Here is a 27,360-nt window from a genome sequence, read left to right as displayed (position 1 = left end):
CCAGAAGCTGACGGAAGCTTGTTCTCTGGCTTGTTAGGGGTTGTGGCTCAAAGCTGAGAATGGCAACAGTGTCTACAGTTCTTTTCTAAAACGTTATTTGAAATCAGCGTGAACTGTCCTTCTTTTATAAAGGACATACTCGGGATATTTTCACTCGTTGCACAATGTAAGTTCTGGTTAAATCTTGTGGCTGGACAACATGAAACTCTAAAGCAGAATAGGGTGGCGGTGAGGTGTGCTGACTTCACCTCAGGGGTGCTCGTACGATTACTAGTACTGTTTTTACTAGTACTATTCCCAGGGAATATTATAGTCAGCTCTTTCTCTGGGAATGACTTTTGTTTTTGAACTAAAACCACAGCATTAGCTTTAGGTAGTTCCTAAGCCCGACTAAATGAATTTATTTTAGAAAACTTTTTGGGCCCTGAAATAGTATGTATTTGGGCAGAAATTTGTTCAGAGGATGGAACTAGAGCCAAACTTACCGTGAGGAATGATTCATCGGTTCCGGCAGGGCTTCTTTGAGAGTGTGTGATGGGAAGTTTCGGCGTTTCCTTACCCATGGAAATCATGCCATTTGGGGAAGGGAGGGAAAGGCATGTGCATTGCTTTACTAGAGCTGCCGTAAGGATACCACCCATGGGGTGAAGCAACAACAGAAGTGGATTGCCTCAGAGTTCCGGAGGCTAGGTCTGAGGTCAAGGTGTCACCGAGACTGGTTCCTTCTTGGGGGCTATGAGGGAGAATCTGCTCCACACCTGTCACCTCGCTTCTGGTGGCTCGCTGGCAACCTTTGGCATCATTCCTTGGCTTCTGCTATCAGGCCCAGATCTGGGCCTTCATCTTCACGTGATGTTCTCTCCGTGTGCATGTCTGTGTCTGTTTCCCCTTCTTATGTCGTATTAGATCAGCAGCCCACTATGCTTTCACAGGACCTTATCTGAACTTAATGAATTACGTATTCAATGACTCTATTTCCAAATAAGCTCTTTTTCTGTGGTACTGAAGGTTTAGGACTTCAGCCTATGAATCGGGGGCGAGGTGGATACAATTTAAACTGTAACAGCATCCTTCCTGTTCTGGAAGTAACTCTAAAATACTTTCAGAATTTGCAGCAATCGATACTCAGCAAAAATCCAGTTGCATGATTATAAAGTTGCAGACAGTGGATTTGTTTCATCTCTTAGGAGATTATGTTTACAAACTGGTATTTGTAAAGTTAATCACTGAAAACACCAGGGGACTTAGAGTGGAATGGCATCCTGCTGTGGCTGCTGGCTCAACACTCACAATTAGTTTTGTGAGTGTGTGTGTGTGTGTGTGTGTGTGTGTGTGTGTAGAGGAAGAGAACACTTGCTTTCAAGGGCTTTCCATTTAGCAAAAAAAGATAGACATTGTATAAAAAATGATTAAAAAACAGAATAAAGCTTTTTTTTCTTTCCTCAGTAAGAGTGTTTATGACTGACTACACACATTGTGTGTTATGCCACATTTTTAGTGCAATGTGCTTTAAAGAGTTCTATGCTAAACTCTCAGGCAGATCTCTACAAATCTTCATAGGATGTAAATCAGTATGTTGAAAATGGTCAGCTTGTCTGAGCTTAGCACAATATCTTTAAGCCTGATTTAAAACTTTGAAAGGCTCTTCCAAGAAAACCCTGCACACCCTTGTACTTTAGAGTTAGCCCAATGAACAAGAGTTCTCCAGCCCTTGCGGTATGCCTTATTCTCTGTTTCGTTATATTGATTTCTGTATGGTGGAATACATTCTTGTATCGCTCAGGATTCACAGGTGCTACATCTGCGCGAAGCCTGGCAGCCCTACTAGAAGGTTGGGCCGTGTCCCCACCGCTCCCACGCCATCCTGTGACACTACTTAGTGGGGAGTTGTTTCCATCAGTTGTACATCTTTCCACTGGGCAAGAATGTTGCAGGGGAACAATATCGCCTCATCTTCATCTAGTTCATCTCTCAGCCCACGACACCGAACACAATGTCTGGTAAAGAGTATACACAAAATGAACAATGGGCAAGTGATCAAATCTAAACCATTAGTTTCATACAGTGAAGAAATTAGATAGAAATTCAACTACCTTATAGAGTTTAATTGTTAAAGTAGGGTAGAAAAAAAAAACTAAATTGGTTACAAAATTACACTGACTGATATAACTTACCAAATAATTGTATGTATTACATATGTATATTAAGTATTAGCATATATAGAATTATACCCAAATTAAATTATATATAATAAAATATAATCATATGTATATTAAAATACAAAGACACATACATTTTTTCATTAAAGAAGAATCAATTTGTTACTTAGCAACATTTTTACACTAGCTGCAGAAAAAGTGAATATTTTATTTTACTTATTAGTTCTTAAAACAGCACTAAATTGTCGACAGACCTTTTCCGAGTTCACTGCAAATGAGCGCTGGCAGTTTCTGCCTTGCACGCTCAATGCCACGGAGAGGCAGCTATATTCTGTAGTCCTCACGCTTTAGATTCTCAAGTCAGACAATGCCAGCGCACTTGGATGTCTTAGCACTCACTAAACAATCAACTTTCAGGCTTGGATCTCAAGTGAAATACAAGATGTTTAATATTTCTTTGCACATAGATCTAGTACTGACATCTAGTTACTGGCCAAGTAACCTACTTATGTCCAAATAGGTTAGTTATTAATTCTGCTTAAAATGAATGGAATAATGATGAAATAAAACCTGGGAATACATTTTTTTCTCTGACTCATGAAACAGTGGAATTAATGAAAAACTATATCATAGATATTGCATATCTATCTCATATTAAAGTATACTTTTATACCTCAAAATAATTCAAAATGCAATCAGATCCTAGGGGGAGGAAAATTTCTGTCTATCTGAAATATTCTCTTGCTTCTGAAAATTACTCCCAGCTGATCATGGGAATTTTCATTCCATTAAAAAATTAGGAATTTTTGTGGTATTTAGAGGAATAGAAGACATGGTACTGATCCTCCAGAGCTTCCTGTGATGAACCGAACTGGTGGTTAGAGGTTGCTAATTTCAGAATGGATGTAATCCTCTCGTGCCAGTTAACTGGAGGAAATTTTTGGTCTTCCAGAGGCAGTTACACTTTTCTTAAAATTATTAAAAGTATTAAATATCCACCCAATAATTAAATTAAGAAAAATACTTAGTTAAAATTTTGAAATATATATTTAATTTATTGTAATTGGTTTTTAAATGTCTGCTTTAATTTAAGGTAAGAAAAAAGTAAATGGTTAACTCTGAAATATGCTGTCCGAAGTGCAAATAATAAGTGCACAGAGGTGCATCCCTTTGCTCCGGCAATGTACACCTTATGTATGACCTGCTCTAGCAGGCTTGGTACAGCAGAGAAGCAGATACAGCAGGTTACCTGGTGGAGTGGATGAGAGGTGAAAAAAATTAAGACAGCCAGTGCAGGCACCTCTAATTCAGGTCCTCCTGTCTCTACCCTAGTGCGACTCTCAGCTTGTGACAAGCTTTCTTTGCTACCAATGCAGACAGCAGGCTAACTACTACGTGGTCATGCTCAGGTTTTGACATTTATTCAACTGTAACTTTACCTTTATAAGAATATTGCAGACACCTGCAGGAGGGATAAATGGTAATTTTTTACAGTAAGCAAAGTATTCAAAAAAAATCTCACTAGTGATGTTACAGAATCCATACACGTGCACATTTAGTATCAGTCCATTACCCAGAAGGTGGTCTTCATGACATTTGACCTCTTTAAGGTAATCCCTTATAATTCTGATTGAATAAGTTTTAATGCTTTCTTCATGTTTTCTATCACTGAAAAAAAATATATATATTATTCTCCTAGTAAATGAAAGTATCAAATACTATAGTCTTTTAACTGCTGAATCTAAAAATGGCCCATTTAAATTAACAGCTATGAAAATATGGGAATTTATCTACAACATTAAAGAATATTGTCTTTGTGGACCTCATCTGAACCCCCAACACCCAATAAAGTTTCTTTTCACATACACACACCCACACACACCCACACACAAGAATATTATGCTAAAGGTATACTAGTAGATATGTGTATTTAGGGATTATACCATTGAAATCTGGTCAATCAACTCTCTGTGTGGTAAAATAAACAATTTTATAAGAGTGTTTTAGGGAGCATATATTTTTTAACTGATCATTTTGTATCTGTATCAGTGGATCTTATTAAATATAATTGCCAGCGAATGTTGTAAAAAATTAGATTAAGCCCTGGCTGGGTGGCTCCGTTGGTTGGAGCCTCATCCATGCACTGAACGGCTGCAGGTCTGATTCCTGGTCAGCGCACAGACCTAGGTTGTGGGTGCCATTGGCAGTCGAGGCATGTACGGGAGGCAACCGATCAATGTTTCTCTCTCACATTGATGTGTTTCTCTCTCTCTCTCAAAATCAATAAACATATCCTTGAGTGAGGATTTAATATGAAAGATTTCAAAGTACCCTAGAAATTCTGATTTTGATGGGAGCTAAGGGTTTGCATTTTAAACCCTGCCATCCCTCCTACACCAGTGACTCTGGTTTGCTGATAGCCCTTTTGTGGGGAGGCGCCGACGTAGAGCATCACTGACCATCCTAACAGTCAAGTGTCCACTAGTACCGCTGCTCAGCCTCATTTGCGAGTGCTTACACAGTGGTAAATCCTGAGGTTCATATGTGTACAGCCTGTTAGAGTATCTTCCAGTTATATCAGCTCTGACTGTCAAAGAAGGATCTGCAAAGAAAAGATAATTCAGTCACGTGTTATCTAAAATGTTCTTAAAATCATTCTTGCCTCTTAATCTAAAACAGATAAATGTTAGACGAATTTATAATGAGTTAACCTGATTTTCTTTTTATTTTAGTGTGTCACAGCTTTCTGTTAATACAGTTTGAGGAACTTTACTGAAGAAAGTACGTTAGGATATTGATTTAATGGCATCAGTTAGTTTAAAAAATATTTAAGTTTACATATTATAAATAGAGTGAATTTCAATTGTAGAACTAACAAGAGTTGTTACTGAATTAGAAATGGCTTCCCCTGAACTAGCATTTAAAAATAAAGGAAAGCAAGAATGCTATTTTGTAAACCTAATGAAATGAGATCACACACATACCCACAAACATGATTCTAGGCACATATTGTCCATCTGGAGATAAATTTTTATCTGTGGTCTCATGCTAGTAAGAGAAGAAAAAATATTATTGGATTGGATTGTTTTTGATAGTCGATTTTGAAAATATTTTAGGTGAACAAGGTTTTCATAAATTGTATGTTTTAATTTTTCACAATTTCATGTAACATTCTATATCCACCAATCCTTTATAGCTCTTTTTGTCTTAAAAGCAGAGAAAAAGGGACTCAAATTTTCCAATGAATCATGATATCAAGAAAATATTGTAGATGTTATGTACCATGAGATTCAGCATGATGAAGTTATTCTGAGCCATTTCTTGTATTTCTTCATTTTGAGCAAACACTTTTTTGAGAGCTGTGGGGGAAAACTTAATGAACATCAGTTTTGAGGATAAAGACACCTTCAAAGTAAATAACACAGCAAAGTAAAACCAGCATTTTCCATTTGCGCCTGCATCTTGGATGTAAACAGTTCACTGGCCCATGGCTGCTTTGTCTCCCATCGGGAAGCAATGATGGACGGAGTCTGTCCATGAAGACACCCAGGGATAATCCCACTAATGAAGCCAACGACTTTATAATTGCATGTAACTCAGTAGTTAAAACAGCACGTTCAGCAAGTTTTCCTTTTTTTTTGGTGGAAGAAACAAATACAATTCTAAAGAACATATAAATATATTCAATGGATTGCTATCAATAATTGTAGTTTATAAGCACTCGAATAAAATGATGGTATGGTAGTTGTCTTTTCATTTTTGAAATGGGGTTTGCTGAGTGCTGCCTTGACAATGTTTACCAGGTCAGTTTTTCTAGTTCTTCTGGAAATACAGTAGGAGCTCAGGAGCTGAAGTTACCTTGGCAGTACTGGCAGTCCTCCAAGTGATGAATAACCATCAACGGCTTGTTACTAAGCAGAGAGATGGTGGAGGGAAGTGATTAACTCTGAGTCAAATGCACAATGAAATTAGATTTCAACTTTGCACACTTTCAACAAGACTTAAAAATATTGATATTATTGACAAATCATAGCAACGTAGATTGTAGTGGCCTCACTCAAAACACAGCTGCAGGATTTTGAGCATCGGCTGGCAGCTCGAGGAAAATGGAAATTCTCAGGCTCCATCCCAAGCCCACTCAGAACCTCCGGGGTCGGGGGCAGGAATCTGTAGCTTAACCAGCTCACCAGGTCATTCCTAGGTACATGGCACTACAGTTATAAAAATAAAAATCAATTCTGTCCCAGGAGATGAGAGGATATTATAAATAAAATGTTAATTTCCAATGAACACCTGGGATAAGGGTTCAGGAGAATCAAATTTTTAATTTAGGGTTATGTTTTTAGTTTTCCCCCAAATTCTACTAATATTTGACTATTTTCACATCCTTTCTTTCTTGTAACAACCCACAATAAACAAATAATCTCAGTGAGAGTTCCCTCTCTACATTTTTTCAGTTTTATTTGGATTTTAACTCTCTGAAAAAAAGTTTTTGTGGTAGCTAATTGATTTTCCTGTTTCTTAGAGGAAGAAAACAATTATGATATTAACTATAACAAAGGAAAAAGGAATTATGATTTGGATATAAAGGATGGTTTTAAAATGTTTCTTTAATTTTGAGAAGATGCTGGGTATGCCTAATGTATGTGTATTAAGCATAAATCTTTTTAAAAACAACAGATTAGTATGTGAAATACTTGTCAAGGAGTATACCTATTTTTAAAATTTATTCTCAAATGCATTCAATAACAAACTTTGAATTGTTATTAATTTTATTTAATTCTCAAACTTGAAATATAAGTAAATTTTAGGTAATAATAAATCCTGAAACTCACCTTTAAGCTTTATGGCAGATATACAGCTAGCCATTTGCCAACAATTTCAAACTTATTGATGAAAAAGCAGACTAGAAATCTGATGAATGAAATATTATTCCTGCTTTTTAAGAAAACTAACCCTAAGAATATTTATTGGCATTTTTTAGAGCCAAGTATAGAACTTAGTCCTCCTAAGCATCGAGTGGCGACCTTTTTACTATATAACTCTTCCCCTGGGTGAGCTTAGGCAGGTAATGGAGTCCTGAGACAGAACAGTTTAGCGGCATGAGTCGTTCTAATTTCTTCCCTGCACCTGCCCAACAACTGGAAACGAGGACAGACAGGTGTAGGGAAAGACATCAGTATCACTCTTACCAAACTAATTTCTGCATCAGATTTCTGGACAATGTGAGTCCAAGGAAAAATTTATCAGGACCACAGAAATCTCAGTCTTAACAGTTCAGCCATGAATAGGTTGTTCAGGTATTCAAACCAAGACACCATTTCACTTCAGGAAAAGCAGAGAAGTATTTCTGGCAGACACTGAAGTAGGAATAGTCTTTAAAAAAAGGGCTCTTTTCAGCAAAGAGGCGAGTTGTAAATATTTGAGGTTTTGCAGGCAGTGGGGTCTTATTCACAACTGTTCAACTCTGCCATCCTTGCACAAAACAGCCATGGACAACGTGTGACAAAATGTGTGTGGCCGTATTACAGTGAATCTACATGTATGAATCCAGCAAGTTGAATATCATTTAACTTCCATGTGTCCAAAATACTTGTTTTCTTTTGATTAAAATGTTTTTGAAGTACAAGTCATTGCTAGTTTACAGATCAGATAAAATCAAGTGGTTCCTGGTCTAAAATCTCATCAATGAGCCCACCAGATTGTGATAAACTTGAGTTGAAAGAAAGAGAAAAATTGTTTGTAGCTGTACTTCTGAGATTCTCTAAAACCAGAGCCTACCAAGCCCAGTTTATCAGCATTATTTGGTGAATAATCTTTTAAAATTCTACTGTTTTTTTCTTTTAAAATGGGTCACAAATTCAAATGGTTTAAAACCCAAAAGTTAAAAGGTAAAACTTCCCTGCCCCCACTCCTGCCTTCCAGAAGTAAACAGTGTTTGCATTTCCTACGTGTCCTTCTGGAGGTGTTCAGGTCATATGCCTGAGTATGTGTATGTACATGGATACACACATGCTCATGCATGTAAGTTAGCATATGCATGTGTTTGTGTGTGTATAGACTTCTGCAAATGTATATGATTATGCTTATGCACATGAATATGTCCATGTATATGTCCATATGCCTGCCCCTGTGTAAGTGTATGTGTATATTCGTTTCTTTTTAAAAACAAACACGAGCATGCTGTTCACATGTATTTGCATTTTGCTTTTTTAAAACAAGTTTCTCAGCTTCATCCACAAGGATTTGTTAAGTCAGTAAGGATGAAAATTGGGTCACTCTTGGTCATTGAGCATAGAACAGTGCCTGGCACACAGCAGTGGCCGCTCAGTAAGTATTTGATGGATTGATCAATGGATTTTAAAGAAAATTCTCTGAATTGTTCTGATCAGACAGGCTTGGGAACTGCTATTGTAAGCCAGTTTCCTGTGTAAGCTTATATAATGACAACCAATATTGTTCTTTTATACAACTTATATTCAAAAACTTGCTTGGCTAATTAAGAAATTAATGTAAAGGTATTTAGAGCTCTTGTTTACTAAAAAACATTCCAATGGCAACTCTTAGTTGAAAGAGCATACAATTGCAGAGCAAATACTTGCAGTATCCTTTCAAAAAGCTAACTTGCTAGTAGATTTTGTCTCTTCTGTGAGGAGGTATCTATATGATCTGTCAAAATAAACTGAGAGATATGTTACCTTTTTTGCATATGGAAGAGACCTTCTTCATAAGTCTGCACCCAAGTGATGTCATCACCCCATCCTGAAACAGGAGAGAGGTCAGTGCATTAACTCAGGACAGCAGAAGAGCTCTGAAACAGGCTTGTGGCAAGCAGATACCTATTATACATACTTACTTAAGCTACCAAGCAGTCGCTTGACATACAGTAGAGAGGATATGTAATTATCAGTAGATATGAAGAGGTGGTATCCTTTCAGATGGTAGTGCTGAGGTTTTGTGACTGTGTTTCAACCCTCTAGGTCCATGGCCTTGACTCAATAAATGCTGTTATTAGCGATGATTGGAAGGACATCCCTGGACCATGCAAAAACCTCTGGTTTCAGAATGAACAGCAGTAAGTAACAGTTAGTCTTTGCATACTTTGTAAGTCTGTTAGGAATATTTTGGGTCATACTATACAGTGCCCTTCTGTCTTGGGTGCCAAGAAATACTGACTTCTTCAAAATCATATATATCATGACCAAAGGAATTCCAAATTTTGCTTTACATTTTGATTTGGGAAAAATCCTGGTGTTTCATGGTTGAGAAACACAATAAAATACAGGTATTCTGGAAGCACTCAGAAAGGTGAAGGAGAGGGAAACAGAAAGCAATGAGTAGAGAGAGACCCACTATCTTTTAAAAAAGTGACACGGGTAGTTGGGAATGTGTATTAGAGATTAAAGAATAAGATCGTTGAGAAGAATGCCCAAAAGCATTCAGAAATACTGCGGAGTATTTTCAGGAAATATCTTGCTTTACAGATGAGAAAGATTAAATTAATTTGAAAATAGAAATATTTGTAGACTAGTTTGGATGCAGACTTTCTTGCATGTTTCGCATGTTGTTAGACGGCAGTCTCTGGTTTTGATGCCGTGGCTGAAAGACGGCCAGAACTGCTAACGCAGAATGTGCAGTGAGATAAAACACATTTCCCTGGCTTTTGCTTGTTGGTTTGCTTTTGATGTGTTCACTTTTTGGTAATAACTGTATTAAAATATAATTCACATACAAATACAGTTCATCCACTGGAAGTGTACACCTTTTTGTATATATGCAGTTGTGCAACCTTCACCGTAATGATCAATTCTAGAACATTTTCATCACTGCAGAAAGAAACCCTGCACCCTTCAGCTATCACCCCCAATCCTGCCTTCTCCCCCAGCCCCGAGAAACACCTAATCTACTTTCTGTCTCTATAAATTTCTTATTTGGGATATTTCAAGTAAATGGAATCGTACAATACGTGGTCTTCTGTGACTGGATGTTTTTACTTATTATAATGTTTTCATGGTTCACTCATGTTGTGGCATGTATCAGCACTGCATTCCTTTATATGGCCAGATATTATTCCATTGTATGGCTACACCACACTTCGTTTACCCATTCATCAGTTGATGGGCATTGGGGCTGGTTCTACTTTCTGGCTTTTATAAATAATGCTGCTACGAACATTAGTACACAACCTTTGGTGTGGAAATATTTTAAATTTCTCTTGTGTTATGTACTTCGGCGCAGAATTGCTGGGTAGCGTTTAATCATTTGAGGAACCACCAGACTTTTAGCCAAGTGGTTGCACTATTTTGCACTCTTACCAGTGGTGGTGTTGGTTTGTTTTGGCCTGATTTTAGTATCTTAACAATGGGAGACCTGTTATGTTAGTTTTATAATCTATCTGTAATAATCTGGAAAGGTTTTCTCTCCAACTTTGCTTGAGCATATGTAGGAACTTCACACCATATTCTACATTAAATAAGTAATTCTAGGAACAGCCAGTGAGACTGGGCTCCTATTTAATTTTTCTGTTTTGTTGTAAATATCATTCGATGTCGGAACTTCAGCAATGGTAGGAATTACTATTCTCTATTCCTGTTCAGCTAGTCCCACCGACATTAGAGGAACGTCTGCTGTATGCCTTACTCCTCTGGCACTGGGAATGTAAGGTAAGATAACACGGCCCCTGCTCTCCTATAACAATACAATATGTTAAATAACATATTGTTAAATAACAATTTATCGTAGGGGAGCCATATTGTATTATAATTATTTGTTACACACTTCATCTCATTATCACAATTGGCCAAAGGAGATCCAAGAGTTTGAACTCTCTCCAGGGTCTTTGTTTATTACCACAATTCTATTTCCAGCTATGCCTGCTTGTCTTCAGAGATGGTATTCATTCATACAAAATATACTTACTGAGCACCTACTATTAATATATGCCAGATACTGGGCTGGGTGTTGGGTGCTGGGCAGTTCTTTTGACTCAAAAAACAGTTAGGATTTTGGGGGTCACTGTTTTATTTTTCTTTCTGGAAACTTTTATTACCTTTTCCCAATAATCTTTTCTTTCTAAGATACTCTCTTCTTAACGGTTTGGCGTTGCCCAATCTTCTGAGGGGCTCTGTGTGTGACTGTGTACACTGTACCCACACTCTTCCCTCTTAGCCCTGCAGTTAACCCTCATTCATCCTGAGCCCCATTCTCTCTTGTTTTCTGCATGCTAGTAGGTGGTGAAAGGCTTAACCAAATGTAAACCAGTTCCTAGTGGTGGAGTTCCCAGCTGATACCAGTCATCTTCTCTATTAAAATAGTTTTTAAATAACTGAAATAGCAGACTCATCAAGTTGTTTAACATTTACCATGTATGTTGAATGTATTTCTCATGAAATTCATCAAACATTTTAAAATAGATGTTTGAAACTGAATATACAGAATGTTGGTGACTTATGGTAAAGTGGTTGTATTCTGTTTAACTCAATCCTGGAGGGTCTTGAAGGGCAAGGATAAATTTAGTATTCCATACTTTAATACTACTGAGCTAATTGTTTTATAAATATTGTGGTTATATAGAGAGCTATATAATAAATTATACTTAGGAAAATAGTTCCTCCCTTTAATTTATTTCTTTCTAAAAACTTACTGGTCTTTTTGGTTTCTAGTTTCTGTGGCTTTAAACTGAAGTAGAATGCATTAACTTGGCTTGCTTTGATGGGTAATTGGCTGGTACTGAATACATCTGTTAAGAAATGAACGAACTTGGAAAGTCAATACTTTAAAATTTGAAATTATGCTGTAATTGGTCTCCATTTGTTTGCTCCATTTATACACTATTCCAAGGGGCGGTCAAGTGTGTTTTGGTTTGTGCTACTGATTTTCATTTAGCTACGTGGAGGTAAATGATTTTGTTCGCATTCCTGTTACCTGGAGATGTAGGAACTGATTTTGAGAGTTTTCTCTATAAACTGTTTCTTTACAGATGAAGATAAATTTGTTTCTTAGGCCAAAGGAAAACAGTAGTACAAAATAGAAATGTTTTCTAAACATGTAGCCAGAAATAGATCAAGATTATAATGTCCAAACCTCTGCAGCTGTTTTCTGGAGTCAATATAGCAAACACTTGGTTAACCAAAATTCTCAGAGGGCAGGATAAATTATAATTTTCTGGGGGGTTTTGTATAAAATACTTCCAAATTATTTTTTTTAACTGATAGAGGACAGGGAATTGGAGCAGATTTTGAGGGGTCTTAATTGCCTTTAAGACATCAATTAATACTTTTGCCAGGACTGTGGTTACCAGAGTTACAGGCAACCAAACCAACTCCCCACTATTTCTATAAAAGCTATAGCAAATTTTAGTGTTTCTCAGGTGGTTTGGTTCACTCTTAAAAGTCAATGGATCCTTTCTGGGTTTTCTTTTCGCCTGTTTTAAAGCATTAAGTAACAAAATGTTCCAGTTGACTTTGCTCTCTAAGTAGTGTTTGGGTAAGAGGCTAGGAATGTTGAAACAACCCGAATGGCTGAGTGTAGAAGCTGAAAGGAGACTCTAGTACCTCGTGAGAGTGGCTGAGGAGGCCTCTTGTCCTTTTTGGTTGTGATGGTGACGCTGGAAGAAACCGCGACCAGTACGAGGCAGAGGGCTGAGGCTGAATGCAGCATCACCTGTTCTCAAGGATCCCTCGGAAGCTAGATGATAGAAAATAACTTTTAGAATCCAGTAGGTTACTTCAAGGTGTCATTTAAGATTCAGACCACACCTATGCTGACAGTTTGTTCTCCTTGTGTGAGCTGACATGGCACAACTTCCTAGAACTTTCATTCACGTGTTATTTAAAAAATATTTAAAAATGCAGTCAACTCAATGAATGTCTACTTGGTGGGAAGCCACATTCTGGGCATCCTGGGAACCGTAGAATGAAGTTGAAGGAAACCTGGACTTAGGCACCCACAGCTCACTTCTGACTACACTTTAGTGCTCCCAGCACTGGAGTGAAACTCAAATAGGATCGGGTTTATTGAAGGTCTTTCAACAGAAAGTACAATGCAAAGATGACTTCTGGCACGCATAAGTATTCTCTTGATTCTTTTTGGTCTGATGGATTAAATCAACATTTTTAACTCTATGCCAAGATAAAAAGATTAGGTATGAACAAATATTGCTTACAATGGAATTCAGAGAAAAAGATGGAATATGGAGTATTCTTGTTTTTCAAGTCCTGTCATTCATTTTCATTCCTGTCATTTTCATTCTTCCACCAGTTATTCTGCCTTTTGCCCTTTAGTTTACAGCCCAGCTCTTTAAAAAATCAAGTTTATTGTCACATTGCTATAAATTAAATATACGTGTAGAGAAGAAGAGACTTGCTGCATCTGTGGTTCTCTCTTGGTTTGCTAGAATTCAAGGAAATTTTGCAGTCAATGTGCTGTCCCTAGTACTTTTCATGTTAAGATATAATCACACGTCTAAAGCTGGATCTGAGCTGCATTTAAATCATTTGATAAAATCTTGCATGGAGTGTTTAATGCTTGTGAGATGTTGTTCAGTTACAGCATTCATAGCATATAAAACCCTTGTGAGTCCAGGCTGGTGTGGCTCAGTGGATTGAGTGCTGGCCTGTGAATCAAAGGGTTGCTGGTTCGATTCCCAGTCAGGGCATGTGCCTAGGTTGTGGGCCAGGTCCCCAGTAGGGGACACAGGAGAGGCAACCACACATTGATGCTTCTCTCCCTCTCTTTCCCTCCCTCTAAAAATAAATAAATAAAATCTTAAAAAAAAATAAAACCCTTGTGAAAAATAGTTAACATGCACTTTGGAAATCACCACAAAGTATGAAGTAAATGTACAGAAATCTTTTATGTTTATTTAAAATTCCTTCAAAGCAGTTTTCCTGTTAACTTACATTATTTAGTAGTGAATTCCCACCTATAAAATAGTGAATGACTGTTTTGTGATTCTGCTCGAACATTAATATTGCTATAGGTAACTGTACTAGGCATTGTGGAAAATTGAAAGATTAATAAGACAAATACACCTTAAAATAACTTACTGTTTGACAGTGGAAATAGGCTCATTATGTGTGATAGCAACCATAGTTGTGGAGAGAACAGCCTGGCGGTGGGGAAGTTTATGGATTCTAGTTTTCTCCAGACACTTCCTCATTCTTCTCATTCTAGTATCTGTTCCTTGCCAGTGGTGCATCCCTTCAGTCCCCCTGTGGGTTGAAAAGCGTTGCCAGTCCAGGTCAGCCCCATTTAAATTATTTCCCTTCCTAAAACTGCAATGAACCCATTTTTGAATTTCTGTGTGTTTAATTATTGAAAAACCCTGTAAAAAATAACCACGGTGACTGATAAGAATGTCAAGTCAAATTCCTGTAAGTTATTAATACCATAAAACATTCAGATTGCCATATTTTACCTGAAGGACTGATCATCTTGTACCTTAAACTGAAATGGAGACCGGGTAGGTTTTAGTAGGGGGTAGAGAGCGCTGAGTCTGGAACACAGAGTCCCGTGTGGGGAAGGTAGGCTCTGTCAGGTTGAAAACTGCAGCAGAGACATTAAAGCAACCATCTAAGGCAGGGCCTTAACCTTGAACCAGTGACTTCCAGAAAGTCAATGACTGAGCTACAGGAGGATCGAAAAACCCTGAAATTATATGTAAACTTTTATGTGCTTCAGTGCATTTTCCTGGGGAAGATGCCTTAAGACTCTTCCAGGGGTCTTGCTTAGGAAGCAGAGTTAGGAAAAGCTAATCTGAAGACAGCATCAGAAAGAGTTCTCTATGGTAGAGACAGATGAAATCTGTTGGTGAAATCTGTACTGAAGGGGAGGAAGTATAACTTCACCATTCTCCTGATTTGAAGATGCCAAGTTTACAGATGAGTGGGAACCAAACTTTTAAAAAAAAATGTGAACTTATTGTATATTATTGTCAAAGACTGCTCTTAAAAAAATCAAAACATTGAGTTTCTGTTTTACATTGATAGATTATAAAATATATGTTGAATATATTCTGTGATAAAGCTGATGAACTTACATATTTTAATTTTTGGAAAAACATGTTTTGTTTGGTAGAATAGAATGCATAGGCTGCTGAGGGTTCTTTAACCCCAGACGCGTGGTTGAGCTGCTTCGGGGACACAGATGGAGATGACAGGGTGAAGGCCCCAGAGCAGCCTGCAGTGCATTCGGGAGGCACGTAACCAAATGGCCACGTTCGGTGTTACGATCCTTGGCCAGTAGGCACTGAGTACACTAACGTGCTACTTTTCAGAAGCAATTTAACATGAACCACTTACTTAGATGATATATAAAAACATTTCCTATTTTAAAATAAAATAAACTTTAAAAGAAAACAGAAGAACAACGGCTACATGTAGCATAATTGTTGAAGGGTCATTTTTGGTCAATGCTAGTTTATTAATATAATATCATGAATACAAATAGAGACTAAAAGTCTAAAGCCAGCAAAGGAAATCCAGTTCATTAAAAGAATTATGTACAATTTCACAGAATGTTGCCTACCCTTTACTGAAGACCTCACTTTTGAATAGCAATCATACATGGATTATTTAAATATAGCAGAGCTTGACCACTGATTAAATAATCGGGAAATTTTGCTTGCTTACCTGAACGGGCCAGTGCTCTTGCTGGAAGTGTGTTCTGGATGTTTCTGGTTAAAAATGGGTGTGGATTTAGAGACACAGGCAAACACACACACCCCTGACCTACGGCCCCACCTGCATGGAAACAAGAGCACGTTCACCTGCAAACTTAGAAAAGTAGGCTTGTCTGAAAAGCCCTGGACTCCTTTCCAGTTCTCATGCTTCTCATGCTAAAAAAGCCTTCTCTCGTGCTCTAAATTAAGATGGAGTGTCCTTCTAAAAGGAGGCCAAATACAGTCTTTGGGGTTTTTTCTCTTCTACCTTTTACAAGGGAATTTAATGTTTGGCTGGAATTCAACACCAGACAGAATAAAAAGGGAGGAAGAAAGGAACTGGTCTGAATGCAGGAACTTGTGTGTGGATCCTTGTTCTCAATGAAAGTTCAGCGAGGCTTGCAGATTAGATACAAAGCAAACAGAAATTCCTAAGGGTTTCTCTGTTTACAGGAATGCAATTAACAGCTAAAGAGATCAGGTCCTATTTTACACACACACACACACACACACACACAGAGAGAGAGAGAGGGAGAGACACTGTTTTAAAATTTAACGTTTTAATAATGTGATGACTCTTTGCAGTCTTTCTATAAAATTCTTTTACTGTGCAAAAAATAGGAAGACAGGCAATTAGATAAGTTTGTGTATATTTATCTAATAGTTTGATTTAACATTTTTTAATAATTAGTCCATGGTTATGGTAAAACATTTTTTAAGTATAGAGTTGTGTCAAAACAAAAAGTAAAATTCTCTTCTCCCGTCTCCAGTACTGCGTTTCCTTGTGCACCCCACCCCCCAACTTCAGTTCTACTTCCCGGAGCTAATCACGGTTGAAATGATCCAAGGCAGGGTTACCAAATCTGCCCCACCTGTTTTTGTACAACCCAGGAGCTAAGAATTCGTTTTGCAATTTTACATGGTTGGGGGGAAAATATCAAAGGAAGAATCATATTTTGTGACACGTGAAAATTATATGAAATTCAAATTTCAATGTCCATAAATAGAGATTACTGGATGGAACCCAGGCACGGTCATCTCCTTAGGTATCGTATCACCTGTGGCTACCTTGGCACTGTGACTGCGGCACTGAGAGCTGTGACAGGGACCGCGGGGCCGGCAGGCCCTGAAATATAATATTTACAGTCTGACCTTTGACAGGAAACGTGTGCTGAGGCCTAATGTAGGATACAGTTCCATAATTTTTTTCTTCCTCTCTCCTTCCCTTCTCTTCCTCCCCTTTCTATCCCACCCCCCCCTTCCTCACCTTCTCTCTTTTTGTCTAATGACTCAGTACATTAACAAATGCACCTCTAAAGAGGGGTGGTGATTGTTTTGCTTCTGATGTTGAAGTCAGTGTGCCTCTAGTATTTTAACTTTGGACAGAGTTCTGGTTTGACTGACCATGTTAAGACGGTAGGTGTTACTATTCCTGTACCACATCTCTCAACATCAGGAACGTTGGGTTTTGCTTTATAGAGATGGATGTAGTAGATTTATGGTTTTCCTCACCAAATCTTCTCTGTGATCCGGAGAGAAACCCCACGTAGCCAGGCCGCAGTATTCTCGTACTACACCACTGAGTGCTGCGTTTGTTTAAATTCTGCTTTCTTCCTTACAAAGGGTCCTCAAAGGGAACCTTCCTTGGGACCTGCTATTCCAATGGAATTCTCTCTGCTGGAGGTGAGGAAACTTGAGGTACAATTTTAAATTTAAAACCCAGAATTTACAAAGCAAAGTGAGTCATGGTTTCCTCTCTCAGAGGAGGTGGGAACACTCTCACCTTGTTCTTGCCTGAGCAGGTTATAGAAGAAGCTCAGAAGTGTCTGACGCCCCTGTTCAGCGCCTCACATATTATCTATTTTAATGGATAATGAGATGATACTGAGAAAGACGTCAAGTACCGAAGGGGGAGTGAAACTAGGTCCCAGTGTGTCTGAGCTGGTCCACGTCCCTTCCTGTCTCCCACTGGTGTGACCGTGTGTCATAGTTCCTAAACCAGGACAACCTGGAAAATAAAGCGGTAATAAAATCATTGGGAATTACATAGTTTTTAAATAATATTTTGAAATATGTATAGGTCAACTAAAACTGTTTTTTAATATAATAGATTACAAATAGTTCTATTAAAGATTATTCTCAACAGTAACATTTTAAAAAAGATTGTATTTATTTATTTTTAGAGAGAGGGGCAGGAAGGGAGAAAGAGAGGGAGAGAAACATCGGTGTGAGAGAGAAATATCGATCGGTTGCCTCTTTTGTGTGCCCGGACCGGGGACTGAATGAACTCGCCACCCAGGCATGTGCCCTGGCTGGGAGTCGAACTGGCGACCCTTCTCCTCGTAGGACGATGCTCAGCCAACTGAGTCACACCAGTCAGGGCAACACTAACGTTTAAAAAGTGCATTCATGTACATTGTGGCAAAACTTTAAAAATTATTCTTTGTATATATTTATATTAGTTTTTTAACTGTACTTGTCTGTGATACCAGGAGGCTGGTATTTTTCTGACGATTTTTCTGGTATTTTTGGTGTTTAGTTTTCTCAATGGGTTCTTATATTTATTTGTTAATAAAATTGCCTCCAATCACCTTCAAAGCTGTTCTTACGGTAGATGTATTTGGGACCGTCATCAGCTTCGACTGGCCCTTCTCTGTAGGCCATACTGTTTTTAATTAAGAACACAGTCTTTCTGTAGGGGCTCGGGTACGTGGTACGTTTGAGAAAATGTATTTCAGTGGAGGATAGTTTCAATTCTAATTCTAATCTTATTGAAAAGTTATTCTGTGTTGAGCCTCTGTTGAGAGTCCCTTCCTCAAGAAATAATTTTTTAAAGGTGAAACATGTAAAAGAAGTTACTGTATTTCTCTTCATCATTATTTAAAATCTTTCATTAAATCTCCAAACTACAAAATTGAAGGTGCTTTCTATTTCATTCTGTTTGGGAACAGAATATAAATTTGTCCAATTAAATAGAGACTCTTTGAATAAATCAAGATATTCCATAGTTGGGGCTAACTCTTTCAAAAGCAATGGCCCATATTTTTACGAGATTAATTGGTCACATAGTCATAAATTGAATTTAGGGTTAGGTTTACCTACCCACTTTGTGTGCATGCTCATTTGTCCATGTAGCTGTGTGTCAGTGTGCCGGTCTCTAGAAAATACAGAAAAGAAACAGTATGAAAAGGTCAACAGTAGAGTGTAGATCTCCCTCCCTCTCATCTGCCAGCTCTGGGTCTCCTACCTAGAGACGATAATCATCGACTCCTTGAGTCTTCCTCCGGAAATATTGTCTCTATATTCAAGCATGTCCCTATCCAGTTATTATCTATGTATCTGTCTATTTATCATCTTTGTGTATATCTACCTATGTAGTTTTTATTATTAACACAAATGCTGCCGTTCTACCAATACTTCTGACGCTCTATCAATTGAATATTGCACCATAGCAAAACAGGTATTTATGAAACTATTTAGTAAATCAAAGAGAAAGAACATTCTGTAGAGAACATTTATCTGTCTTTATTTTCTAAATCTTGTAGATGCAAATACTAAACTTTAAAAATGTCGGTTTCTGGGGGGGGCAAAACCCCAGATCCTTTGACTTAGAGGAGTAGGTATTCTCCAGGAGTTGTTGCTGAGCGGAGGTGTTTTAGACCAAACATTTAAGATCAATGTGTTTTTATAAGCCTGTCATGTTCGGTGTCTGCCATCTATAGACTCTTGCTTTGTTAAGAATGGTTACATTTCCCATCACAAATCAATAACTGTTTCATTAAGCATCTCAAGTCTCTTTTCCAGGGTAGTACAACTAAATACTTCTTAGACATGTGGTATTTTCACAGTACGAATATAAATGGAATTTATTCCTTGGTTCTTGCCCCATGGGCCAGACAAGATTAAATAAATTTGTGAAAGTAGCTTCTGGATTATTGATTCAAGTCCTTCAGTCAGGCTCTTACCTGTAGCCTGTGGGGGTAACACTTCACTTTTATCCATAAGAGGTCTCTGTGCCTTCACTAGACAGAGCATTTTTCCTCCCACAGGAGGAGATCAGGGACCTAAGCTGGCCACTCATTTCCCCATCCAGTTAGAAGAGAGCTTGCTTTAGACATTATGGGTGAAATTACAATGGAGATTGCCCAGTTGGGAGGCAGCCATGGCCAGTCTGCAGAGGGATCCAAACATGGTTTGCAAATTAGCGAAGAGCAGTGCAGACAATGGGAAGAAGGAAGCAGAGCCAGCGTGCCAAGGACCGGGGAAGGAGAGGGGGAGCCGGGGGTCTGGGGAGTAAACGAGCGGGACTCCGGGGTGATGCGTGGGCAGTCCATTTCAGGAGCTGGAGACACTGTGGATGTGGCCTTGTCATAAGATTAGAGAATAAAGAATCTTAAGATGGCACATAGAATGTTTATAATGTGATAAATTTGAGTTTAAAGGTTTATGATTTAATCTGTAAAAACTGAATTATATTCATAAACTGCAGATGTGAAAGAAAGCACCAAGCCACAGAATCAATTATGTTTCTAGGGGAATTATACATCTTTGTCTAGGGAATCATTTTAGCTTGATAATTTCAAAAAATATTAATAGAGGAATGTTCCCTGAAAGAAGATACAGCTCCTCCAGCTGATCTTGCACTTCACAAAGTCAAATGCAATACTTGGTCAGGATTCTTAGGGATTAAGTATTGTACGTAGAAACCCACAATGAAAATGAATGCTTAACAATGTTCTACAAGTCAACAGAATTGTACATTATAATTTTCTACGTACACATTTTATTTTGTGTGCTTGATGAGTGAATCATACACTATTGATCCTAAGTCCTGCTAAAGCTCTATTTTCCCTCTCTTTTGTTCCAGATAATACAGGATTTTAATTTTGCATTTTACACTTGCTACATATCCCTTTAAAGGAATTGCTGTACTAAATACTGTAGACTATTATTCTTTCACATAGGCTTCTTTTTGAAAGACACTGATTTTGTTCTGATACGCCCTTTTCTCTGTGCTGCTTTATATTTAGGAGAGGTGGGCCCCATACTAGCTCCAGAGGGGAATCTTCATTATATTCCAGTGGTTTCCAACCAGGAAAATCTGGCAATGAATGGATCCATTTTGGGTTGTCACAACTGGAGAGGGTTCTACTGGCATTCAGTGACTAGAGGCCAGAAGTGATTTCAAACACCCTGCTATGCACAGGACAACTGCCACAACAAAGAAGTGTATCCAGGCCAAACGTCAGCTGCCGTGGTCGAGAAATCCTGGTCTATTTTAGTTCAGTCACGGTGGTCCCATTCTCATCCGGTGTTGGTTTAGCATGAACGTGCGATGTAATTCTGGCCAATGAAATATGAGGGGAAATAGAGAAAGGGATTTTTCCCCTCATTAATAAAAGTCAATAAAGGAAATGGCCCCTTTTCCATTGTATGTGATAATGTGGTGGCCACCTTGTTATAACAACAGTGGTTAAGAAGGACAAAGTTGATGTGGTTTAAAGAGTCTCATAGAAAGATGGAAAGAATCTGTGTGTTTAAATGTGAGTCACTGGTTTAACTATTCTTGGAACCATTGTGACTGAGGGCTTGTTCTATAAAAAAATTAATTTGTTTCTACTGTTTAAGCCAGCTAAGTCAGAGTTTTCAGTCGCTCTTAGTCCACATCACCCTAATTGATGAAATTATTTAGCATTTGCTTCTTTCATAATTGAACTTTCAAACTGTTTTGACATTTAGTTTCATTGGCTTCACTTCTCACTGACATTTCTTTCATGTCTTATCTTTCTCATGGGTTTTTTGTTGTGTTGTAGGATTTTAGAGCAAGGGTGTGTGGGTCATATACATCGATCTGTGTAAGTCTGAAATGCCTCCCAGGTCCTCTCCTGGGAGGGAGGGCTGCCTGGGTGTCCAAGTACTTGTGGCTCAGTAAATTCAAGATGCAGCTGTTTTGTGTTCTGCTTGTTTAGTATCTTCCACTGTTTAGTGTCGAAGATTTGAGGCCAATCTGAATCTCTTGAAATTAAAAAAAATTAATCAAGACATTGTAAAGGATATATTTCTACTCTTTAACTTTGCCTAGAACTCAGTGAATTTGTTTAACATAAACACCCAAATCTGTGTTCAGTTCCTAGAAGTGGTGTGTGTGTGTGTGTGTGTGTGTGTGTGTGTGTGTGTGTGTGTGTGTGTGTGATTATGTAACTGGTTGTTGATTTTCATTCTGTTCCACTTTTCTTTCTGGAAACCTTGTTTCGTGTATATTGGGTCTTCGATGCTGTCATCTATGTGTCTTTAATAATTTTCATTTCTTTAGCCTCTTCCTCAGAGGCCAGAATTCCTCAGGTTTGTTTTCTGACTAACTGGTTTGCTTCTTGTAGTATTCAATTTGCTGTTGCTTCCATTGATAGTATAAAAGTTAGCAGTCACACTTTTCAATTAAAAACCTACTTTCCATTTTTTACATTGTTCTCTGTTTATGACTACAGATATTGCTTTTATACATTGAAGGTAAGGTGCCTCTGCAGAGGTGTGTCCAGCCAGATAGGAACCCTTGGAGGTGACCTCAGTTTCCTGAGCCAACGCCACTTTGTCAGATTTACACTGTGGGTGCCTTCATGGCTCCCCCACCATATGAAGACTCCAAGTTTTACTGCACTTCCTGAAAACTATAGCAAATTGAAATTTGCTCCCACCCACCCTCCCCGGACTTAGCCTTGGTTTCAGGTGTCACTGCAAACTTGCTAGAGTGGTCCCTTCATTTATGCCCCTAAAGGCTTTCCTTTATCTCCTAGATTATGGGTGCATTTTTCCTTCTTTCACTTTGGTGTCGCCTGTGCTCTTTTAGAAAGGTGCCTCGCATTTTCAGTTTGGCTAAGAATACCTTTCTGTGGCTTACAAGGAGGTAAAAACTTCCCCCCTACAATATTCAAAGGAGAGTTTAGAAGACTGTGGTTCAGGTTACCACCCTGAATTGAAAGTTACCATCTAGTCCACTTTAAGTTGAGGCTAAAATGGGTTCAGTGATTTGGCCATGCTCACAGTGGCAGAGACTGTGATCTTTCAAACTTAGATCTTTTGAACCCAAATTTGGTGTTTTTTCTATTAACCCTGCAGAGGTTGTGGTCAAAAAAATTACAGCTTAAGTCGTATGTATCTGAGAGATACATTCATTACTAGTAGGTGCTGAAATGAAAAAAAAAAGTAAAAATACCACATATTAGCACTTCTTATATTTTATAATAAAATGTGATTTTTATTTGTTTTTAGTTACAATCTAGAAATTATTAAGCAAAGAAATATAAGAACATAAAAAATAAAATTTTTTTCAAATAATGGAAACACAGATATTGCTAAAAATATACATGTAAAAAAACATCATTAAAAGAGGCACCATTCTTGGTGGTGGAGAGCATAGGCCCTGGAGAATAGGAGTAGGGAGGCTCTAACATCTGGAATAGGGGCCCCATGGTGGGCCAGGTTGGGGAACCCATTCTCCAAGGCTGATTGGAGGGAAGCAAGAACATGAAAAGGGAATTTTTTTCTTACACACTTCACAGTGGCACTGCTGATTTTAGTCCCAGATTCTATAAGGCTTCCTCTAACATTTGCATCAATGCCTTAATAATTGTCGTGACAATGTCCTGCTTGCAGGAGTCCCGGAGGAACACTGGCCGTGGGGCCGTTCGTACTCTGCAACCCGCCTCCAGAGGTCCTGCTGTAGGACCGGGATGTCTGGGTTCAAATACCTGATTCATAGCCACTGTGGCCCCAAACAAGTTTTTCATGTAAATAGAAATGATAATAATGTTCACCTCACAGAGTCCTTGAGAAGATTAAACGAGAGTGAACATCAAAAGTGACAGGAAGTAAGTACCTTCCCAGACATGTCCTATGTTGGGCCAGGCTTTCTTCTAGTTCCTTGAGATAAGAGTTCAAAGGTCAAGTTGCTTTATTTTTTGGAAGAGATAACGAATGGATATTAAAAAATAATGTTTGATTAATTTCCAATAAATATTAGTTTTTGTATTTATTGCTATAACTATTATTCAAGTGAGCCCACTAAGGCCAGAAACTAAATAAGAAAACTGTCAATTAGATGAACTGATTGGGTATTAACTATAAAACTATTTAGGTAAAGTGGAAATGTCTCTTAAGAAACAGCCAGTTTTTAAAAACTATGATACAAAGGGTTTGAATCAGTAATTCCATTTTCATTTTAAATAAACTTAACTCAGTTTTGGTCATTTTTTTAATGGCCCAATAAGTTCCTCTAACAAGGCTATAAACCTGAAGATCCCAGTCAGCTAGGAAGCTTGCCAGGGGCTGAGATGACAGTATTCTCCACTTCTGACACTAGGTGTCGCCACAGTCAAGGAAAAGCCAAGCAAGCGATTGTACAGCGTTGTGCAGCTTGAACGCGGAGAGACTTTTGTGCCACAAAGCATTTGGAGAAGAGCCTGTGAGGTTAAGATTTACGCATCCACATTGCCCTGGCGTGAGAAAAGCACGTTAATGTAGGTATGGCGATAACCTCCATTCTCCTAAAACATTGATCAGAAACAACAACTAACCATTTGCATATCTTGCTATTTCTCCCCCTGATCCATGATAACACTGATAGAGCTCTCCAAGTATTTGCAAAGCAGAATAATCCTGATGGGTTATAAATAAGAATTTCACGGACTGGCTCACCCAGAGTCTAGTTCTTCTAATGAGCTTGAAGCTTAAACGTTAAATCTTCCTTTAAATATTGGTTTGACTTTTATTGGCAATGTTTTTATTTTTCTGTATTTATTTATTATTTATTGTTCACACTATTGCAGATGTCCCCCATTTTACCCCCCTTTGACTTCCTCCACTCAGCCCAACACCCCCCCCCCCCCCCGCCCCTTCACCACCTCGTCGTCTGTGTCCATGGGCTGTGCATACGTGCTTGTATGTTCTTTGGCTAATCTCTTCCAGTCCCCGCCCCCTGAGATCTGTCAGTCTGTTCCATGGGTCCATGCCTCTGGTTTTATTTTGTTCCTCGGTTTATTTTGTTCATTAGATTCCACATATGAGTGAGATCATATGGTATTTGTTAAATATTTTTAAATTGTATAACTTATCAGGTGTTTGAAGGTTCCTTTGCTTGAGAAAGATGTGAAGAGCCAAACGATTCAATGCATTTAAACTGAAAATGGATTTCATACTTGGGAGTTCTGACATTTGCGCGTTAAGGGAACGGTTGCCAGGTAATATGCATTCGTTTAAGCAAAATATCTACAGACCATTGGAGGGAATGGAGCCCCCTTAATGTTTCCTTTCATCATCAGGCAAATGGTGAACTGAAAAATCCGTCCTCCCAAGAGATGCTGTATTAAGTTTGTTTCCCCACGTGTGTGAGTCGGCACGCTCTGTTGGCAGAGTCAGAGTATCTAACAATTGATATGCCACAGGTCCCAACAAATCAATGGATGCTAACTCTCCTGGTGCCTGGCAGCCCGAGGGGCAAAGAAGGGGGCTCCACATTGGGTGGGAGGGGACATTTGGTAGCACCTTTTATCAACTCATGCAGGAAGCATTTCATCATATTGACAGCTGGAATGATGGCATTAGGCCTACTGGTTGAATATCAGCCTTGTGTGTATTGAACTTGGCTTATCAAGGGCTCACAGGAGCTCTGGTTTAGACTCTACATGCAAGTATCAAAGGTATCGTTCGTTTTCCTTTTGATAATGGTCCCTACTGCCAATTTTTGCAGAGAAATGGCTTTCATGATGGGAAGGTTGCACCTGGGGAGAAACTGAAGGAATTAGGGAGAAGCTTGGTCTGTACAATTCTGCAGCATCTTCCTTCCTCAAGCTGTGACAGGGCCCTTGATTCATCTCCTCTCATAACCCCGATGGGCATCACGAGCTTATGCATCGCTGAAGATTCGGCAAGCCAGATGTGTGTCTGACAGAGTGGCATGCCCTTGGTGGTCCCAGGGAGTATACTGATATTGGACACAGAAGTGGAATTCCTGGTACTGGTGACAAATACAGTTCGTTTAAAGTGTCTTGAAAACTCTTCTTTCCTTTGTTGCACCTAGTAACTAACATACCAGCTTGTATTGTCTACCAACTGCTGCATTTGTACTGGTTGGAGAGGGAAGACTAGGTGGTAGGGGCCTGGTGTGTCTGCATCATTGGCGGTGCTTTGGTTATGAGCCCATGGAAGTTGTCCAACTCTTATTTCATAGTTGATGGATACTTTGGTTTCCTGTTGATTGTTCTCGTGTTTTGAAGATGATTTGAGTTACGCTTAGCCAACATACCAGAAATAATATCTAAAAGGAGAAAACTGATGGGTTGGGCTGCCAAGGGTGGGAAGGGCAGAGTGAGGAATGAATGAACTAGAAGCTGTGCTTCTGTGTGCCAGGGTCTCTTGGGGTTGCTTTTGTCCCCAGGTCCCTCCCATGGGATTTGTGTCATAGATCGTGCATAGAAGGGCCTCACTGTCCTGGGAAAACCTGAGAGAGCTTTCTCTCATCTCAGGTCTGTCCTGGTTTGCTGCTGAAAGGTAAAATGTCAAGGGCCGATGTTCAGGGATACTTTCTGGTAAAGGAGGTCATTTGGGTTTTGTGTTATGCCAGAGAAACAAGAGAAGGAATGTGGCCCAGTCTAGCTTACTAGATTCTATCCTAGGCGCCTGGGGAGAAAACCTTATTCAATGTATGAAAATAGCGTTCACAGCCCTGGAGTGCCCCTCCTTCTCCCACAAGGTGGTGGCATTAAATGACTGAATGGGAATACAGAATAAGGGGTTAGGACAAGTCCCTAGTTTATCTGAACTTCAGAGATGACTGGCATTTGTTGTTTTAGATGGAGGGAGAAGCTCTTACTGTGTGGATTTCACTTTTATCAGATAACCTTTGTAAATCAACACGTGGGGTTATCTATCAGAAAAGTTGCCACGCTCACTCCTGTGCCTTATTGGGTTTTCTCCAGCTGTTGCATTATGTGCTAACGTTTTACCGAGAATTACATCACAGCAAACTGCTGGATTTTCCCCTGAACAATTCAGAAAAATATCTGATCGTGAAAAGGTCAACTTCTAAGTATGCAAACATACTTCTTTCTCCTTTCTTTGCTATGAGATGGAACGTCTCCTTAATTTAGCTTCTCACACACTAAGTGTGAGTTTACATCATTTCTGTGTTTCGGCTTGGCTTTTGTTTGGAATGTCGTTCAAGGTCTTTGACCTAGCAGTTTAACTCAATGGGGTATCACTTTTCTTAATTGTCTGAAAACAGAAATAAGGTCAGACTTGTTTTAAACTTTGAATGAATTCTGGCTACAAGCAGCATCTGGGAGTTTAATCATATTAGCTTTTTAAATGGTGTGAATTAGGGCCAAGGGCCTGTTTGGTGGCTTAAGGTTGCCCAGCTTAGTTACTGGTGGTGTCAGCCCTCAGTTCAGCAACTGCAGTTCTTGAGTTTTGCAAAGAAGGAATTCAGAGCCAAGAACTCTAAAGCAAAGGGAGGTTTATTTAGCAAGTAAAGCAAAAGTACACTCGGAA

General features: G+C 38.8%; 1 protein-coding gene and 1 long non-coding RNA gene across 6 annotated transcripts in view; one reads left to right on the top strand and one right to left on the bottom strand.

The window, feature by feature from the left end:
- LOC123478369 (uncharacterized) overlaps nt 1-27,360 on the top strand; it is a 108,413-nt gene that overhangs the window by 37,721 nt on the left and 43,332 nt on the right. Inside the window, exon 3 of the long non-coding RNA XR_008427062.2 lies at nt 9,140-9,234. This is a non-coding gene — a long non-coding RNA (uncharacterized lncRNA). The remainder of the gene's footprint in view (nt 1-9,139; nt 9,235-27,360) is intronic.
- On the bottom strand, nt 1,720-16,126 carry AGR3 (anterior gradient 3, protein disulphide isomerase family member). Of its 5 annotated transcripts, none has more exons than XM_024577295.4 (9): nt 15,791-16,119; nt 12,713-12,845; nt 8,858-8,921; nt 6,018-6,070; nt 5,442-5,518; nt 5,144-5,207; nt 4,678-4,761; nt 3,733-3,827; nt 1,720-1,997 (listed from the first exon to the last, which is right to left on the bottom strand). In XM_024577295.4, the coding sequence occupies exons 2-8, from the start codon at nt 12,816-12,818 to the stop codon at nt 3,778-3,780; spliced, it is 498 nt and encodes a 165-aa protein (XP_024433063.1). In that variant the 5' UTR covers nt 12,819-12,845; nt 15,791-16,119; the 3' UTR covers nt 1,720-1,997; nt 3,733-3,777. The 5 variants fall into 5 exon arrangements, with proteins under 5 accessions (XP_024433063.1, XP_045041141.1, XP_045041140.1 ...); XM_045185206.3 differs by lacking the exon at nt 1,720-1,997 and adding an exon at nt 14,578-14,705 and having other exon boundaries at nt 3,060-3,827; nt 4,619-4,761; nt 15,791-16,126; XM_045185205.3 differs by lacking the exon at nt 1,720-1,997 and adding an exon at nt 14,207-14,484 and having other exon boundaries at nt 3,060-3,827; nt 4,619-4,761; nt 15,791-16,126.

Source organism: Desmodus rotundus, chromosome 6 (genome assembly GCF_022682495.2).
Source record: "Desmodus rotundus isolate HL8 chromosome 6, HLdesRot8A.1, whole genome shotgun sequence".
Classification (NCBI taxonomy): domain Eukaryota; kingdom Metazoa; phylum Chordata; class Mammalia; order Chiroptera; family Phyllostomidae; genus Desmodus; species Desmodus rotundus.
This window is presented reverse-complemented; position numbering and strand designations above follow the sequence as displayed.

What these genes read in the sequence shown, in the direction of transcription:
- AGR3 (XM_045185206.3), bottom strand. Translation starts at nt 12,818, where the DNA reads ATGCTGCATTCAGCCTCAGCCCTCTGCCTCGTACTGGTCGCGGTTTCT. An exon ending in GGACTGCCAGTACTGCCAAG is followed by an intron (nt 5,519 to 6,017) that starts GTAACTTCAGCT and finishes TTTCCCCCACAG; the next exon opens with CTCTCAAAAAAGTGTTTGCT. An exon ending in GCCTAGAATCATGTTTGTGG is followed by an intron (nt 4,762 to 5,143) that starts GTATGTGTGTGA and finishes TTTTCTTTGCAG; the next exon opens with ATCCTTCTTTGACAGTCAGA.